This window comes from Populus euphratica, unplaced genomic scaffold (genome assembly GCF_000495115.2).
Source record: "Populus euphratica unplaced genomic scaffold, PopEup_1.0 scaffold33.1, whole genome shotgun sequence".
Taxonomy (NCBI): Eukaryota; Viridiplantae; Streptophyta; class Magnoliopsida; order Malpighiales; family Salicaceae; genus Populus; species Populus euphratica.
Genome location: NW_011499906.1, coordinates 238,506 through 258,967, shown reverse-complemented (window position 1 = coordinate 258,967; position 20,462 = coordinate 238,506). Strand labels below are relative to the sequence as shown.

The window sequence follows — 20,462 nt, the reverse complement described above, 5'->3', positions numbered from 1 at the left end:
TTTGATTCTTTCCCTTTTTCAACTATCCAGCTTTCGTGGGTTATAATGAGAAATGGAATAAACTAAGGGTATCTTTGTTCGTGGAAAATTATTTCCTCTATTTTCTATTATGAAAAAACAAATGTTATAAAATAAGTTAACAAATAATATTTTACAATCAATCATAAGTAATACCGAATTGAAGGATAATGTTCTTTTTCCATAATATTCACCGTCACCATAGATTAATTACCTCAGCAGTCAAGCTAGCAATAACCATTATCAATGTTATTATTAATATTATTTTATTACCAATATAATTATAGTATTATTAACATTTCATTATAATTACTAATTTTCAAAATTATCACCTTCATCATTTTATTATCAAAATATTTAAATTTATGGCCAATCATCATTTTATGACCATCACTATAAATATCTTCACGACAACAATAATAATTATGGCTATTATTTTTACTATTTTTATCATAAATATCATAATTTTTTATTATCTTATTATTATTATTTAAAACTGAAAGCTACTATCATCATTATTTTATAATTAAAATATCTATTATTACAATTTACAACTATTATTTTATCACTTTGCTACCATCATCGTTGTCACGATTATTAATGTTTTATAACTATCATTATTAACACGATTACAACCACGGGCATAACTATAAATATATCTTTATTATTTTTGTCACTAATATAATAAATTTATAATTTTTTATATTCTTATCATCATTTAAAAATTACTAATGAAAAATAATTTATTATAGAAAAAAATATTTTCTTTACTATTTCAAAATAATAAAAAATAATTCATTTGTTTGAAGAAAACTTTTCACTAGATGTTTTATATATGCGTGTATTACAATCCTTGTTAATCATTTTACATGTCAAAGCACACTAATAAAATTTAACTAAATATTATTTATCTTTACAGGCACAACACAGTGATTAATTAACAAATCCTAATGCTTAGATTATTTTTTTTAATAAGATGGTTGAAGATCAAAATAACTTATAGAGGAAGTGCATAAATAAATAAATAAAGCAGACATACCTTGCTTTTAACCAAAAACATTACTACTTATTATGGAATTTTTTTTATTCAAATGATAATTGTTTTCATTATTTTTTCTATTATACATACCAAATATCCTAGTATTTTATGTATCTTGATTTTAACTTTTTTTTTTCTTTTCAAATTATTGATTTTATTGAAACGATGAAAAAAAAACTTATTTTAAGCGTTTAAAATTGAAAAAAAATATATTAATAGGTTTTACGTAAAAAAATATTTCACAAGCTTATTTCTCTATAATATGATATGACATATATTTAAAAAAATAAGTTGTGTATGAATATAGGATATAATAAAAAAATTCATCATTATACTTTTTAGATTTTATTTTTTTTATTGTAAGTAATTAAATATTTTATATTTATTAGATAAACTTGGAAAAAAAATTAATTTATTAATAAATTATTTTCCAGTTCATTTTTCATAACATAACCAAACACTGGAAAGTGTTTTCCAGTTTTTTTTCCATAACACTACCAAACATTGAAAAATACTTTTCCAGAATTCATTTTTCAAAAATTCACTTTTTCTAAAATTCATTTTCCAAAAGTCCTGCAAACAAACGGAGCCTTAATTTTCGTTTCATTTTCGTCCCAGATCTCACTCAGATCAATCCAGGCCGCCTGAGATTCAAATGCGTGTGTTAAAATATGGGAAGATTAATCAATTTTAACGCCATTATTGTCCTGCAACTATCTAGATGTGATGTCCACGGTACATGGGTCTTGTTTTAACTGCTTATCTTCCTTTCCTCCTTAATTACCATGACGGTAAAAAGGGAAATTAAGCTTTTTTACTAGCAGAGCATGAGACAAAAGGGTGACCAGAAATATGAAAATGGGGCATAAAGGCAACTGCAAAAGGTCGACATGTACCGTATGTGGACTCACTCTGTCCTTTCTACCTCAGAAGATGACGTTGCATGGGCCCTGGCCATGTCTGGCTCCTCCTCCTTTTTTGTTGTTGTTATTTTTGTTTTTTTTAAATAAGAATAAATATCCATGAGATAATATTATTTGAAAATAAATAATATATTTCTTTTTTTCCTTTATAATCATAATATTTACTAAATAAAAGTTTAATTTGTGATAATAAATTATTTTGAGCAGTTAGATATAAATTTATTATAATTATATAAAGATTTATGTCAAATAAATTATATGAATTACCTATTAAAAACATTTATAAACTAGGTGGATATATATAAATTTAAGAATAAGTTTAGTAATTTTAATTTAATTGAATCGTATTTAAATTTTTATAGAAATTTTTTAAAATTTTTTTTTATAAAAGTTATTATATCATTAAGTGGATCGTCAAATTTTTAAATATAAAAAAATCACCAAGATCCCTTGATTTTAATTATTTTTAAATGTTTTTTTTTATTTTTTCAAATTAATCAATTGGTTTCATTGATAATTACATATCGACCAATCAATTAAAACAAAAGATTAAACTTTTCATGATAGCAATATTTTACTAAGTATGGCAATTCTAAAAAGTGACAAAATAAAAATAAATATTATTATTTTAAAATATAATAAAATAAAAATATATTATTTCACTTAATTTTTTGAAATCATATTGTTCCACCAAGTTCTTACTTTTACTATGCTATTCGCCAAATTTATCCCCTTTTTTCTGGTAAAAAAATTGAAGTTACCGGTAGGCCCCAATGAGTAACAGTGCAACTATCTTTCTTTATTCGAATTCTTATAAATAATCTACTCTCTTATTTCTTTAACAATTCAAATATTTCAGAACATTATTATATGAGAACGAAATGATATAAAAAGAGGTTTTAATTTTGAATAACAAATATAAAATCTAGCTAAATTTTATAGCAGCTTAATATAGTCATTTTGTATCAGGCGTTTAGATTGATTCATTGAAATGAATTTCTTCCTTTTCATATATTCAAAATAATAATATAAAAATCAAATCTGGTTATTACCTAAGCTCACATCTCTCAATTAACATCATTCTAAGCAGTTGTTTGAAATTATAGAATAACATGTTTTATAACATAATTTTTGTTTGAAAATATATTAAAATAATTTTTCTATTTTTTTTTATTTTTAGCATCAATAAATTAAAACTATATAAAAAAAATATCAATTTAATATTTATTTAAAACAAAAAACATTTTTAAAAAGTTTCTAAAAGTATCCCTTGTATATACTTGCTGTCTAAAAAAAAGAATTGTCGAGACTATTTTACTATAAAAGCTATCTTTAAACATCTTATAAGGTTTCACGTGCCACCTAAATATGGTAGTATATTCGATACGTTGGTATATCTAATACATGCTTTAATCACTTTTTATTTTAAAATTATATTTTATACTTATTAAAATATTAAATTGCTACTCAATCAACTTAATTATTACTAGAAAACCAATATAAAAATACAAAAGCCTTGAACCCCAATTTAATAATAATTTAGTTATTTCATTTCATTTTAAATTTTTTCTTGTTATTTATTTGGAAAGTGATTTTCAGAGTGAGGAGAAGAAAATCATTTTTCCTCGTAAAGACTTGGATTTTTTTTATTTTAATTTTTTTTATGGATAAATTCTTTTAAAGTTAAATAAAAAAATAAAAAATAATATTGAATAAAGCATTTTTCAACAAACAAACAGCAAGATTACAATAGTTTTCCTATCCGAATTTGTTATGGAGCGTAATAATTGATGCTTTGATTCCTAAGCTGTATTATTTCTCTTTTTGACATTCAAGCCATGTCAAAGTCACAATTATAGTGGAAATTATACTCTTAATAATGCTTAAGGTGACTAAAGTCAAGTCACGCTATATCATTGCCAGTGCTATATATATATATATATATATATATATTTGAAGGGATACCATGACCTAATGTCCTCTGGGAGTGAGCTGTACACAATTAATTTATTAATCAACTTTATTTTGAATAATTGTTTTCTAATGGTTTTCAAGTTAAGGGCATACTAGACATTGAACATGAGAGAGAGAGAGAGAGAGGGTTGCTTAAACCTTTAGGCATGTGATGATGTGAGAGAAAACTGATGAAAATTATGGTTCATCAATACTGGAAGTCGCTGCAAAACAGAACATTGTGTACCATTCCTCACTGGTAGCTTTATTTGAAGTTTGTGTACCTTTCTTCCAGCCTTTCTTGCAGCTTTCAAAATAATAGGGGAAAAAATTTGAGATATTAAATTAATTATTAATTATTAAATCTTATTAAAAGTGTATTTGTGGTTTTTTAAATTTTTTTTTCATATTATAATGTATTAAAATATTTTTTTATTTTTTAAATTATCACATGATATAAAATATATAAAAATTTAATTTTTGTAAAACAATTTTTTTTTGAAAAACAGTCTCTCTCTCTCTCTATCTCTCTCTCTAATTTTGATTCTAGAACTTTTAACTAGGTTTTCATGGCTAATTAAGTTGTGTGCAACTTGGTTTTTGTATTGTATTATATTGAATTTATTCTTTTATTATTTTTATTGAAACTTGATAGTTCCTTAATCATCCATATCATAGTTTAAACCACAATAAATTCAAGTTTTATAATAATAATTTATTAGGTTATTTTGATTTTATTATCTCGATTATATATTTAAAAAGATAACATGGGTTAATATTTTTTTTATAAATTTTATATCATATATTATCTCATATTTTAATTATTATTCTTTTAATTTATGATTTTTTACAATTTCATTTTAATTCTTTTGATTTTTTTTAATTTTTTTATTAAGGTTTTTTTTTTCAATTCAACATTTAAATTGAATATCTATTGTTGTTTTCTAACTTATTTTTTATACGATTTTATCTTTTAAATTTTATTTCTTGAAGGTTGAGTTTTGTAATTTTTTTTACATTATACTTTTGATATGATGATTCAGGTCATGAATTTAAAAAATTATTAGGGATTATTGTTCTTTTTTTTTTTACTTATTTTTTTTAATTTTATTATTCAATATTTATTTTTAAATTAACTTTTATGGTTTTCTTCAAAAACAGCTTATCTAGTAGAATATAAATTAGGTGAATTAATTGAAATTAGATTATCCCTTAATCCTCAAATTACATATTTATAATATTAGTTTAAGTTGATTAACACTAGTTTTTTTTTTATTATTATATTTTATTATTCTATATTCTCCATGGATAAATAATTTTTTCCTGGTTATTATATATATATATTTTCATTTGCTATTCAGTGCTTAACTCGTATTATCAAATTTGTTTATAACACCTAAACAACTTAGGAGCAAAAAAAAAAAAGAAGTCGGACCCGTTGCATAGCAAGGCCCTCGCCTAGTTACTTCGCTATTTATGCGGACGATTTTTCAAGTATAGCTAAGCAACTTGTTTCAATGGAACAACTAATCTAATATATGGTCCCCTGATGAGGCTCTCCACCTAACAACCTTGATAAGAACATTTATATAAGCTTCCTTATCTTTTTTTTTTTTGGAGTTTTCTCCTTGAACTAACCGTGCAAAGAACAATATTGTACTATATGAACCAAAAGCGAACCTTTTACAGTATGAGACGTTATTAATAAACTATAAATTTGAGATGTGTGTTTATAGTTTTTTAATTTTATTTTTGCATTTGGGCCATGGGTGAATGTGTAACGGTGCCCATTAGTTGGATGCCCGTGCTATGTGATAGGTTTATTTTTTATTTTTATAAAAATTATTGTAAACATTTAAAATACAAAAAATAATATATTTTTAATATTAATAATATTTTTTTTTAATTTTTTAATTAATAAAATTAATTATAATAAAAACAATAATATTTATAACACAAATAATACTATTTTTTATATGAATATTTAGAATTATAATAAAAATAATTATATTTATAATATAAATAATTATATTAAGAATGATTATAACACAAATAATATGATTTTTTATATGAAAAAATTAAATTATAAGAGAAATAATAATATTTATAACATATTATTATATTAACATACATGTTGTTGGGCATGAATGTGTCCAGGGCCAACATAAAGCAGGTGCGAATGTGTTCGACATCAACATAGGTCGGGCGTGGACGTGTCGAGGCCCAACCTAAGGTTATTTATGATATAAAAATAATATTTTTAATATTTCTAATAATAATATTTTCAATTTTTTTAATTATAATAAAAATAATAATATTTGTAACACAAATGATAATATTTTTAATATTCATACTATTAATTATAATAAAAATAATTAAATTTAGAACACACATAATACTATTTTTTATATCAATACTTTGAGTTATACTAAAAATAATAATATTTATAATACAAATAATAATATTTTTGATATGAACACTTTGAATTACAAAAAAAAAAAAATATATCTATAATATATATTATTATATTAGTACATGTGGTAAGGTGTGGATGCATCCAAACTCAACTTGGGGTCAGATATAGACACATCTAAATCCAATTTAGGGTGGGCGTGGACTCATATAGGCCAAACATAGAGTTGAGTGTGGACGCGTTTAGGGCCAATATAAGGTTGGGCGTGGACACGTTTAAGGCTAACTTGAGGTTGGGCAAGGACGCGTCGTTGCCCAACATAGAGTTGGGTGTAGAATGTCGAGACCTAACATGGGTTGGGTGTGGACGTGTCCAGGTCCACCATGAGATTGGTCGTGGTCTAGTCTTCCCCAACGTGGATTTGGGTAGTGATGCGTCCAAGGCCAACCTGAAATTGAGCGTGGACGTGTTCAGATTCAATATGTTATTACCACCAAAGAAGAACTATATAGTTAATTTGAAGGATAATAATAATAATAATAATTATTATTATTATTTATGCCATAAATATTATCATTTTTATTTTAATTGAAGGTATTAATATTAATACTATTGTTTGTATTATAAACATTACTATTTGTATTATAGTTCAAAGCATTAATATAAAAAATATTATTATTTGTAGTATAAATATTTTTAATTTTATTTTAATTGAAAATAATAATATTTATTTTTATTTTAATTCAAATATTAATATAAAAAAACTTATTATTTGGGGTACAAAAATTATTATGTATTAATACTGAAAAATATTATTATTTTTGGATCCAATACCACGTTGGGTTTGATCCTTAGCTCTATAAACAAGGTAAGCTAGTGTCACGTGGCGTGAGGGTTTTAACCTCTCAAAATAATAAGTAACCTAAGCACTAGATGTCTCCACATGAAGAGTGGGTTTAGCTTCAACCATATTAATCACAACTATAATACCAAATAGGCTTTTCAACCATTGATTTGCTATACTTTGAGAATCTGTAAATTAAGAAGTAAAATTGTCCTTTAAGATAAATTAGGTTGGAAGCATCTAAGAATCACGTTCAAATTTTGGATGGAATATTTTAGCTTACCACCAACAACGGATGGCTGAAGGGGGGGGTGCTGTGTAACATCAATTACATCTTCCTACAAAATTAATAAAATCAAAAGATTAGGAGCTCAATTAATAATGAAAGAAAATATTAGGGAGCTAAATTGAAGTTTCTCCTTGAAAAAACATCCCCTTTAACGTAATGGCAAACAGGGACCGTTGGATCTTGATCGTGGACTGCTAATCACAAGGCCCTGATCAACTTTGAATCCATTAGAAAGCTCTTCCTCCTGCTTTTCTGCGTGTCATCTTCCATCTGAAAAGAATAGCTCTGTAGCTGGAGACTGGGACTGTTGCCTTAATTCACGAAGTGAAAGCCAGGCCAATGTGCATAACTGGAGTGAAGCAACCGAAATACATGTAAAACGACAGGTAGTTGAACCGGGCAAGAACTTTGAAAAAGTTTGTCCCCTAGTCGTCTAGAGGTTGTTGAAATGCTTTCGCCAGTTGTTTGGTTAGGTTTATTTACATACATTGTCGCCTTTGGATTAGTATATGTTTGATTTTTTTTTTTTATGTATTTTATGTCCTATTCTTCATTAGATATATAAGTGTATGTTTTTTGTAATTATTTGATGAGCACAAAAAACATTTGTTTTGTTATTAAAATTATATTTTTCATATTTTAAAATTTATTTTTAATATCAACACTCTCATATATCTTATGTTGTTATCTTATATTCTGAATATACAAGAGAAATTTACTTCAGTTTTCTGAACCCTAGTGTATCATCCTCCTGTCAACCATCGTATAAAAGTGAAGCAAGGCAAATCAGCGCATCAGTAACACAAATTTTGGAGCAACTAGTCGCCACACCTGCAAAGAGACAACAATACGTCAGTAGGTGTTAAATACAGGGTACTATTATGGCTTGTTTAAACGATTCGATACCATTTTGAGTGGAAACATAGAAGATGATCTATAAGCCTTGCCGCTGTTTCTTGAAAATAGAAGGAAAGAAGATAAACATTAATTACAGACAAACATCTTCAAAGTGGGATCTCAAAATGTGAGCATGGGCAGAAATATATATAAAAACGTAGGAAGCATGGCAAACATCAATGTTCAGGCAATTAACTTGTCTGAGACAACTGGGTGAACATGGTCATTCTGACCAAGCAAGAAACGGCGTACTGCCAGAAATGGAAGTCCAAGCACAAGAAGAAGGATTGCTTGACGAACAAGAACAAATTCATCAGACCTGAAACATATCATAGGTTAAAAAATAACTTAATTGGCAATGGGAGTTTTCCCCCGTTAATGGTGCACTACCACTTCTTCTTTAAGAGATCAATGCCAATAAGTTTATGAATCACGTAATATGTCTGCATGCACGCACATACCCAAGACGCACGGAAGAAGAACAAATGACTACAGTAAGAAAAGAGCTTAAACACTGCAATTTGATGCAATACCAAAGGAATAGTAAAAAAATAAGCCCTTGCAGCGCTAATGCTATCAAGGAAACTTGTTTTCCTAACACAATAATGATTGTTCGACTCCAGGCAGATAAAACATTAGTTTTATAGATTTGATATATAATATCTTGAACAAATTTTAATTAACTAATTTTTTTTAATTCTAGTATTTAGAATTTTCTAGCTAAAAATACAAATTTAACTTGTAGATCATGATCTTCTCTAAAGTTATGCATTCATCCACTAAATATATGAGGTTGAATTTTACTCAATGCCTCATGAGTACCTGTGGTATCTTAATTTCAAGCATTTTAAGCTAACAAGTCTAAGTATTTCATTACTTCATCATGGTCTTCATCTTCAAAAGTTCCATTGCACATTAATTCCATAATTTATCTATTTTTATATATTAACCCTTCATAAAAATATGAAACTAATCTTTATATTTCAAAACCATGATAAGGGCAAGTATTAAGTAAGTCTCGATATCTATCCTAACATTGATAAAATGTTTCTCCTGATTTTTGAGTGAAAGTGATGATTTACCTTTTGAAAGAGTTTGTTTTATGAGATGGAAAAAACTTCTTTAAAAATTGTTGTTGCATTTCATCCCAAGCATGAATGAATACTGATATTAAATTTTGTAGCTATGTTTTAACTTTATCTTTTAATGAAAAAGAAAAAAGCTTTAATCTGATTATGTTCATGCTATAATTTAAGTCATTATAGGTGTTACAAACCTCTTCAAATTTTCTTAAATGTAAATATGAATTTTCTAAATCTAAGCCATGAAAAGAAGGTAAAAAAAAGAAGGTAAAAGTTGAATAATACCTGGTTTAAAATTAAAATGAGATGCATCAGGGGAAAAAACTATGTATGAGGGTGAACTTGTTCTTGTGGAATTCATGTGGTTTTTAAGTGTTCTAACATGAATATTTTTATCATTCTCATTGTAAAGTGATTGGTTATCTTCTTCGGCTATATTTTTTTAAAATGATGAGGATACCCTACAAAGTCTACCATTTAATATACGTGACTAGACTCTCATGCATGTGTAGGAAGAGAATAAAAAAACAAAACAAAACAAATAAAGTTAGATACAAGAAAACTGAAAAGAAAAAATAAAATAAATTTTATAATTTATTCAAGAATTTACCTCTCCGGCAACGACACTAAAAACTTAACCATTTAACAAGTAAAGTATTAAAAGTGAACAAGATAACAAATACAAAATATATTAGTATCAAACATTAAAGTCCATGTTAAGTTTACATTATATTTATTTTTACACTATTAGTGTGATATTTTCACCTTGACATAATAAACTTAGTTAAACATATTGAAGCAAAAAATATAAATAAACAAGATAAGAACATAAATAAGATATAAGTTAACTAAGTAAAGGAAAAGAAATTAAAAGCATAAACAAGAGATTAATGAAAGCAAAACTTAAGCATTACAAAAAATATAAATAAAAAGAGCAAGAACATGATCTTGATCTAAAAACTAAGATACCTAAATGCATGGCAAATACCTCCTTTTATAGGCCAAAATTTGAAATTATTGATTTGATGAATAATTGTTGAGTGAGTGACCAACTCTTGACTTGGTGACAATCTTTATCTTTTTGTCTGAACAAAACATCACTGATAACGTCAGAATTCAAACAGACTTAAACCATGAAAGTTTTAGAAAATTGTCTCAGCTTTCCAACAAAAAAATTGAGGTCTTTTGGACTTCTAGAACTCAAGATATGAGCTAAACACTGAACAATGTTTGAGCTGCAGGACATATTCGGACTTCTCCGTTGTTGCTAAGATTTAGACTTTCAAACAGTAGAATTGAATCTTGCATTTAACATGAATGTTTTAGATTTATGTCTTAACTTTATAACCATATAAATCAAATTGAAATCCGAGATCTATAGTTTCAGATACGACCCAATGACTGAATAATATTTCAGTTTATAACAAACCAACATCACTTTTCTAAACTTCACCCTCTATGTCTTCTTAATTTCAATAGTTGAACTTATCAATCAATTATTTGATTTATATGATAGGCCTGTATTTTAAATGAATATTTACTATAAATTAAAAGTATTTTATAGTATCAGACTTGTCATTAAAAAATATACTTTAGTTAATGAGTTATTGATACTCTAAGTGCAAAATACTAATATAAAATCTTGATAAAAATATATTTTTAAGTATTTATCATCTATTTTTATCAAACAAAAAACCAACCACAACTAAAAATAGTTGACCCGGCCCAATTGCATAAACCATTCGTGGGATGTAACCTTCTGCAATTCCTTGAAGCAATGGAACTAGACTCTGTATGTTACTTTCAGCCCCCCAAATGCACTGCTATTAGCACATAACCTCAAATAGTTCCCATGGGAATATACTTCCGAAGTCCCCCAAATACGCTGCTAGTGATGGTTCTGTGTTCAGCAGCCATGCCAATAATATTACAGATAGACTTGGCCCAATTTAAGCAATATACGTCCATAGTGGATCATCTGGGGCAATATCATGCATCCATGAAGGAGACCTACTTAGAACTAAAGAAGTAGCAGCCTGCTTTGACAGCCCAACTTCAATGGTAAATCTGAGGATGGATATCGACAGTAGAAAACTGACTGCCTGCAAATTGAAGCCCTTGAAGATCAGTATCACAAGAACAATCCGTGATAGATTTTCTGATCACAACCATCAACTTATTGTAAAAAAAACTTTTATGGCCACCAATACATACTTCAAATAGCATCTTCTTTTTCATGATTGAAGAACTTAGCTTGACAATGCTGGTGGTGGCCAACAGAAAACTTGCCACTTTTCCTCCCTCCACTGAGATCAAGGTCTGGAAAAACTGGATGTCAGCAAAAGGAGGAAAGGCAATTTTAAAACCATGAAAAGCTAGACTCAGGAACTTACAAATATAACTGTTTAACAGGAAGCTACATGCACGTATTGCCACAACAAAAAAGGCAAATTAATAATTCAAAGGAAATTCCAGAACCTCCAGGAGACAAAAGAGAAGTATAGAGATTATCCACCCTTTGCAGGGCAAGAAATATTATAAAGAGTGAAATTAACATGGTCCTGAGACCAATTCCCATCAGCTTCAGATTAAATTCAGTCCATTTGGAGTGAGCCAGCTCTGAAACATTTGACAGGAAACTAAAATAAGAATCGACTTCCTTGTAAGAGCAGGTAACAAAGTGTGGCAGCTTTCATTTCTATACAATAGTAAGTTCTCAATAGTGTGTGCCCAATTCTGCTCTGCCTGAACTTATACATCTGATATGTGGAACAAGTCTTCAGATGAAAATCCAATGACAGATGAAGCTGAATAAACATCAACGTATCTTTTCACCAACAGAAGAGAAGTAATATCACATTGGAAAAACAGGGATGGCGAATAAATGCAAGATTGCCTTAAGAGAGTATTAGCCAGAGTGAGAAACAGGCAGCTGTGGTGGTTTGAATCTTACCGGCCCGTCCCCTACAGGGAAAAGAAAAGCAATATATGTGCATGCATGCTTGAAAACAAAAAATGAAAACATCATGTTCATAGTTAATAACAGCATGCTACCTCCACCCTAATTCACAACCACACAACAAATTGTTATCTATATCCTTCTAAAACTGGAGGGGGTGATGATGAGACATTTTCCCAGGTCTGACGTTAACGACATGTCCTGCTACTATATTTATGATAAGGTAGATATATATATTCTACGATCAGAGGGGATTAAAGACATGTCCTGCTACTATATTTATGATAAGGTAGATATATATATTCTACGATCAGAGGGGATTAAAGACATGTCCTGCTACTATATTTATGATAAGGTAGATATATTTATTCTACGATCAGAGGGGATTAAATATTCGAATTAGAATATTCCATAGATGTCATTTACTCATTGGTCATAGTGTGATAATACACAGATTCACAAGTCTTAACTACACCATGCATCTATTTGAGAGAGGAGAGAATGATTTGCCTTTCCTCCACAGGATCCACATAACACACAGTTCATTATCTTCTACATTCTCACACATTCTCTGTATCTTTTCCATACATGGACACTGGAACTGCCAGAAAGCTGCAGTTTTTTTTGAGAAGTGGCTGACAGCAGTGCAGAGCTCATTCAACATGTTTGAATCAAGTCTTATTTGTAATCGTTATATGGGTGTTCCAAATCAGAACCCAAAGCCCGATAAGGAAGGTCATTAAACAAGTGTAGTCCCCCCGAAAATGTTTAAAATGCTACATTCAAAACTTCTATTGCTCCTGCGAGTCCTCCGAAATCCAGATCATATATATTTCCCATCTTTTCCTCCGCTCACAATGGACAAAAGGTAGTGATACAGGTTGTAAAAATCATCTAATTAGGAAGTAATGTAGAGCTTCATTGTAGGGATTCTAATTAGTCTATTTTTATAATATAGTGTTTTTATTTTATATATCTATATATGTGTGTGTGTGTGTGTGTGTGTGTGTGTGAGAGAGAGAGAGAGAGAGAGAGAGAGAGAGAGAGAGAGAGAGAGAGAGAGAGAGAGAGAGAGAGAGAGAGAGAGAGAGAGAGAGAGAGAGAGAGAGAGAGCGGGTGAGCTCTCAGGTCTGGGAGTTAAGGGCTATCGAGTTTGAATCAAAGTGACGGGCAAGAAGCTCATTTGGTAGAAGAAGTCAGTGCATTTGGGAATTGACTTAGTCGACCGGGATCTGGAGTAGAGCTCCTGCCAGAAGACTTGCCTTTCATAATCCCAAAGGTATGCAATCTCCTAATGGAAGCCCTAAGTCTAACTTTGATGATTTTTTTAAAATTAAATATTATTTAATTTTTACTTGGATTATAAATAAGATTGCAACTTCTTTTTTTATTTTATTTTTTTATGTGAATTGGAGTTCATTTTTTTTAAAATTTTATTCTATCATACTTCGACCACTTTCTGGTTTTCGTAACATTAGCAGTCCCCGCTCCCCTGCTCTGGCAGCCATCTACACTTCATGATATGGATAGTCCCCATTTATAGGGCTGATTATATCATACCCTCAACTTATTAAATCCAACATTTCTTCTTGATTTACACACAACTTAATAATTTCCTCATCGTAATTATCTCATTTTAAGCGTCCCTAGGTTCCAAGCATACCCCTTTTATCAAACACGGCAAATCCTTACACAAAAATATCAATTCAAGTGTAATTCAAATGCAACATTTCTTCTTGATTTACACACACAACTTGTTAATTTCCTCATCGTGATTATCTCCTTTTAATCGTCCCTAGGTTCCAAGCATATCCCTTTTATCAAACACGGCAAATCCTTACCCAAAAATATCAATTCAAGTGTAATTCAAAGTCAAATAACACAATTACTTTACAAAGTCTTTAAGTTTTCCAATTTCCCTACCTTAATGTCTTTTGGCCGAAACCTTCACAACTTAATCTCACGGGTTTCCTTCCATGTTTTTATTAAAACTTCAACTCAAAACAATCATATTAAACACATTAATTCATCCAACACAATCCAAGTTCATTTCTCCCTCCTGTAGGCTGAAACTACACTTTCATTTTTCATGGTATTCTTTTCAAACTTTTTATTCAAGGTTCATTCCAATATGCTACAGTAACATCATAATTTATAATTTTTTGTTGAGGTGTAACATCATAATTTATAATTTTTTATTGAGGTTTAATCAAGGTCATCATCTAGATTATAAATTGAGCAGGTTAACTCAATTTAATGCGAGGTAATTTAATAATTAAAATAATAATTTTTTTTTTAACTTTTTAGGTTTGAATTTTAAAATTAACTTTTAAAAGAATTTATTAATTGTTTTAATGCACTAATTAGTATAGAAGGGGTGCTTTTAAAATCACATGAGAATGAGATTTAGAGGGTGTTTGAGAATGTGGTAGCGGTTATGGTTCAAAGTATTTTTCGTTTGGAAATGTATTAAAATAATATTTTTTTAAAAAAATATTTTTAACATTAACATGTCAAAACCATTTAAAAATAAAAAAAATTAATTTTAAATCAAAACCATTTAAAAATAAAAAAAATAATTTTAAATTTTTTTAAAAAACACAAGTTCAATCATATTTTCAAAGGCTATCTTAGTTTTTGTTGAAACCAAAGCTATGAAGATTTTCCTTATTGTTTGATTAAAAAAATCCAAACACGTATCTTTTTGAATTTTAACTAATAATTTTTTTTATTAGTTTCTATTTTTTTAATTTAAAATTCATTATTTTCAATTATTGATGATGTCATGAAACAAAATAAAAGTGAACATGTAGCGGTAAGTGAAAGAGATTGAATATGGGAGAGTTATGCTAAAATATCAAGTATTGATTTACATTAGAGTGGGTGAGAGAGAGAGAGAGTGTGCAAAAGAAACAGATAGAATTCCTTGAAGCATTAAAATACCCTATTTTATTCATGAGTCAGTATCAATATATAACATATAAACATATAAATTAGATCCCTCAGATAAAAAAAGAATATAAAATTTTAAACATTGACTCCAAGTTTAAAAAATAGAAAATATGAGAAAAACTTTTAACAAAAAAATTTGAATTATAATTTCTTAGCATAGGTTTATTATAGATTATTTTTACTTGAATCAATTGAAATGTTCATAACATAAGGTTCAATTTAAGATACATGTTTAATATTTTTCGATAAAAATAAAAAAATAAAAACTAACTTAATTTTAAACTAGACGAATTCACATGAAGTTCCTTTAATTTATTCAAAGATTTATGATAATAAACGGGCTGAATAATTCATTATTTAAACCCCCATTGCTTTTTAATTAAATCCTTTTTCCTGATAAAATTATGAAATCAAATGAAACAACAATATTTTTTTTAAAAAAATTAACACCAGTTAAGAATTTAACTTTGATATGCATCAAGAAAATAATATCTTATGAAATTTGTATTTCTTATTTTTTTTTAATTTTAGTTCTAGTACGATAATTCTCTAAATTATGAAAATTGAAGGAGGGCTTTTCTCAAATTCTATTGAGAAAAAAGAATATCACAGTCGTGGAGGAGTTGATGGATACTAGTCAACGACAGTTTGGTGAAACGGGAGCAGAACATCAATGTGGTAAGATTATTCGTGTGTCCTTAGGCCCATGTCATACAAAACATCCAATCACCACCGCCGCCACCGTACCTTAGTGGTGGACCTGTAAGAAAAGAGCCAACCATCCACCTACTTCCACCTCCTCTTACTACCCGACATAAATATGGTTGGTGAAAATACCCCGACATGATTAACCAAACTTGAATTCATTTGAACGAGTGAATGTTTTGGATAATTATCTCATTTCATAGATATCATATTTGTTTATCTTATTTTGAATAATAAATCATCCTTGAATAATGAATAGCATTAAGTAAAAATAAAAATATTAAAGTTTTTTATCTAATAAATAATAGATATAATCTAAATTAAATTAAAATTAAATTCACTAGTATTCATAGACATCCGACACCAACCTCATCCTCTATAAACCCCAATTTTCCGACACAAGACACCAGTTTTAAAATCCTCTCTCGCTCTCCATGTAGAAATATCATCTAATCTTGTTTACTATTGTATTTTAAAAAAATTTAAAAAAAATTTAAAAATTTTTATTTTTTTTAAAATTAATATATTTTTAATATTTTTAAATATTTTAATATATTAATATCAAAAATAATTTTTTTAAAATAAAAAATATTATTTTAATACATTTTAAAATAAAAAAATATTTCAAAAAATAATCAAATCTGTAATCTCCAGCACGCTAACTCTGAAGCTCCGCCCACCAACTCGCTCAAAAAACACCCATCTTTCCTCCTCTTTTAAAGTCAATCATCCAAGCCTTCCGGGAATCTGAAAAAAAAAAAAAGAACTCGACGAAACGTGACCATGTCATCCGAAACGCAGCAACCCAAAACGCCTCACAACTTCTGGGGTGACATGCCGGAGGAGGAGTACTATGCGTCACAAGGAGTGACCAATACCCAATCATACTTCGAGACGCCAGATGGGAAGCTCTTCACTCAAGGTTTTCTCCCGTTGGATAAAAAAGTCAAAGCCACGGTATATATGACCCACGGCTATGGATCTGATACTGGCTGGTTGTTCCAGAAGATTTGCATCAACTTTGCTAACTGGGGATATGCTGTTTTTGCTGCTGATCTTCTTGGACACGGCAGATCAGACGGTATACGTTGCTACATGGGTAATTAACTCACCTTCCTCATCACCGCTTGTTATCAAATATTTAATTAAATATACATTGATTTTGTAAAACATTGTAGGATCGAATTCCATTGCCCAGGACAACATTCGGTACATGTTAGGTAGTTCACATGGTTTTCGATATGTTTTTCACTCCCGCTCGATGCGTTTAGGTTATAATTAGAACTCACAAACGCTAAAATCACAATATGCTTAATTGAATATGTTTATTCATGTAATATTTATAATTTTCTTTAATTGGTTCATGATTTTGGGATGGCATAATTCATATAGTATTTATTTTCTTGAGAAATTAAAATATTGAGCTGTAATATGGATTTTATTTTGGAGGAAAAAACAGTGCAGGTAAACTATTGCCAGGAACAGAAATGAAAGGGAAAGGGTTGTTAGATATGATGTTACTATTGCTAATTAGTATTCTAGGCATGGCTATAAAAGGGTCCCAATGTCTGTCTCCAAGATGATTTCATTGAAATTGTATTTTCAGATCGAGAGGCAGAACTCAGATTTATTGCAACAATATTTTGTTGAGATTATTGCTTGCTCTCTCGTAGACTTGTATCATAATTCATACGCATTAAGCTCAAATCCAGCATATCTTATTCATTCAGAAACACCCAGCATTTGTATTTACATAACTTCTTTCTAAGCTTCTGCAAAAATGAAAACTGAAAAAAAATATGTTGTTGTGAAGGTGACTTGGACAAGATTTCTGCCACTTCCCTGTCATTCTTCAAGCACGAGCGCTTCAGCGAACCATACAAGGGCTTACCAGCCTTCTTATTTGGTGAATCAATGGGTGGACTCGCAACAATGCTAATGTACTTCCAATCAGAACCTAACATGTGGACGGGCTTGATTTTCTCGGCGCCACTTTTTGTCATACCAGAACCGATGAAACCAAGCAAGGTACACCTATTCATGTATGGCCTGCTCTTTGGAATGGCTGATACCTGGGCAGCTATGCCAGACAACAAAATGGTAGGCAAAGCGATCAAGGACCCAGAGAAACTCAAGATCATAGCATCCAACCCTAGGAGATACACAGGAAAGCCTAGGGTGGGAACCATGAGGGAAATTGCTAGGATGTGCCAATACATACAGGACAATTTCTCCAAGGTTACAGTGCCGTTCTTGACAGTCCACGGCACGGCTGATGGGGTGACATGCCCGACATCATCACAGTTGTTGTTTGAGAAAGCCTCTAGTAAGGACAAGAGCTTGAAGGTGTACGAGGGCATGTACCATTCTTTGATACAAGGCGAGCCCGATGAGAATGCTAATCTTGTTTTGAAGGATATGAGAGGGTGGATTGACGAGAGGGTTGAGAGGTATGGGTCCAAGAAAGGCGATGACTGAAATCACATAGAATAAAACTATTGATTAATTCTGGAAATGTAAATGTGAAGTTCGGTCATGATCTCTTTGATGGGCAAAACGAATGCGAATGTAATTGAATAAAATGACAGTAAAACTTTAAAAGTTGTATCTGATCGTGACATTGCATGTGTCGTGTGAATTTGGCTTCGGCGGTTGGTGAAACGGGTTGTAAACAGTCTCCTCCTTTCGAGTGATGATCTTGCATGCCAGATCACGCAGCACTTATAACTAACGAATTCAACTCCTGATTCTCTCTGGGTTTTTTTTTTTTGTTAATAATATATATATATATATATATAATCCAACTACTGTCGGACCAGGAGAAAAACTAGTCTGGCATGACTAAAAGATGGTCTCTCGGGGTTTTTTTATTTGTTAATAATAATAATAATATTAAATTTTATAATTTATTTTTTTATAAAGTTATTCTTATTTCATGATTAAAGTTATAAGTTTTGTAAAGTTATAAATTTTGTAGATTAAACGTGTTAATTTGGGTTATTACTTTTATTCCCTTTAAATTAACTTCTTTTTTTTTTATGTCAACTTCATTATTCAAGATAAGGTTAATTGAGAATTAAACTTTATGTATTTTTTTGATTTATTTTCTATAGAGCTACTTTAATCTTTTAACGCAGGTTTAATAGGTTAATTCAAGTTGGCTCAAATCATTTTTTTTTATATGAACTTTAAATAAGTTTTTTGAATTTTATTTTTATATATTTATCCTGATCTTATGATCTAAGTTTAATAGGTTAACTTAATTTGATTTAATTTATTTTTTTATCCACATTTTATTTTCAATTTTATTCTTTAATATTGAGTTTATTGATAATTGAGTTTAATAATTTTTTATACTATTTTATATATGGTCATCAAGATCTTATTATCTAGGTAGTACATTTGATAAGTTAACTGAAATCACATTTGATAAGTTAACTAAAATCAATCTAATATATTATCATTTTAATATTTTTTAAAAATTACAATTATAATTATTTTTAAATCTAATTATAATTTTACTCATTATACATATTATCTTTAAATTTTTCAAATTAACTATATCATACCATGTCAATCCTCTTATAATTAAGAAAGACAAGTACGCTAAAAAAAAACACAACAACACCATGTAAAAAAATAATCAAACACAACATAGCATACTTTATTTAAGTGGCAATGTCAAAGACAAATAAAACGAGCAAGCCGAAAGCCCAAGACAATAGCCTCAATCTACAAGAGCAAATGGGCCACTAAACAAGAGCAAATGGGCAGAAGAGAAGTGAAAACAGAAGCCTAAGGAAAACTGGCCTTAGGAATAGAACCTTAAGAATTCAATATTCCACGTACGCATGTATGTCTTCTTCTTCTTCTTCTTCTCTGTTGGAAAATAAGAGCTATATACTGGAGGACATTAATGTCTATGGCATCTTACATTCTTCGTCTTCTGCCTTCCTGTTATTTTGTAATGATGTGTTTTTTGGTTGCTTGCTATTCGTCGCAAGTCGATTTTTTACTCCTCTTTTCGTGCTGGCTTTTATGTCTCTTTCCACTGGTTAGATATTTGATTTGATACGCTGTGAATCTGGGTGACCATGTAATTTGGGTGACATTTTATTTTATTTTGTATATATTTTTTATATAAATTTAAAAAATATAAAATTAATTTATAAATACTTTTCCTTATTTATTGACTTTATATATATATATATATATATATATATATATATAACATTTCTCATGTAAAATAATTATATGCAGCTTTTATTGCATAAAATATTTTTTAATTTTTTATATTAAATATTAAAATTTTATTTTTTTGGATCAAATATGTATGAATTAAGGTATTGTGCGCTAATTACATGGTATTATTCCAAGAGATGTACTTA

At 28.9% G+C, this 20,462-nt stretch overlaps 1 protein-coding gene across 1 annotated transcript; it reads left to right on the top strand.

The window, feature by feature from the left end:
* The first annotated feature begins 16,731 nt into the window (after positions 1–16,731).
* Positions 16,732–18,735, top strand: LOC105133370 (caffeoylshikimate esterase-like). The gene is made up of 2 exons (XM_011037330.1): positions 16,732–17,173; positions 17,888–18,735. Exons 1-2 carry the CDS (start codon positions 16,858–16,860, stop codon positions 18,550–18,552), a joined length of 981 nt encoding a protein of 326 aa, XP_011035632.1. The 5' UTR covers positions 16,732–16,857; the 3' UTR covers positions 18,553–18,735.
* Positions 18,736–20,462: the final 1,727 nt, after the last annotated feature.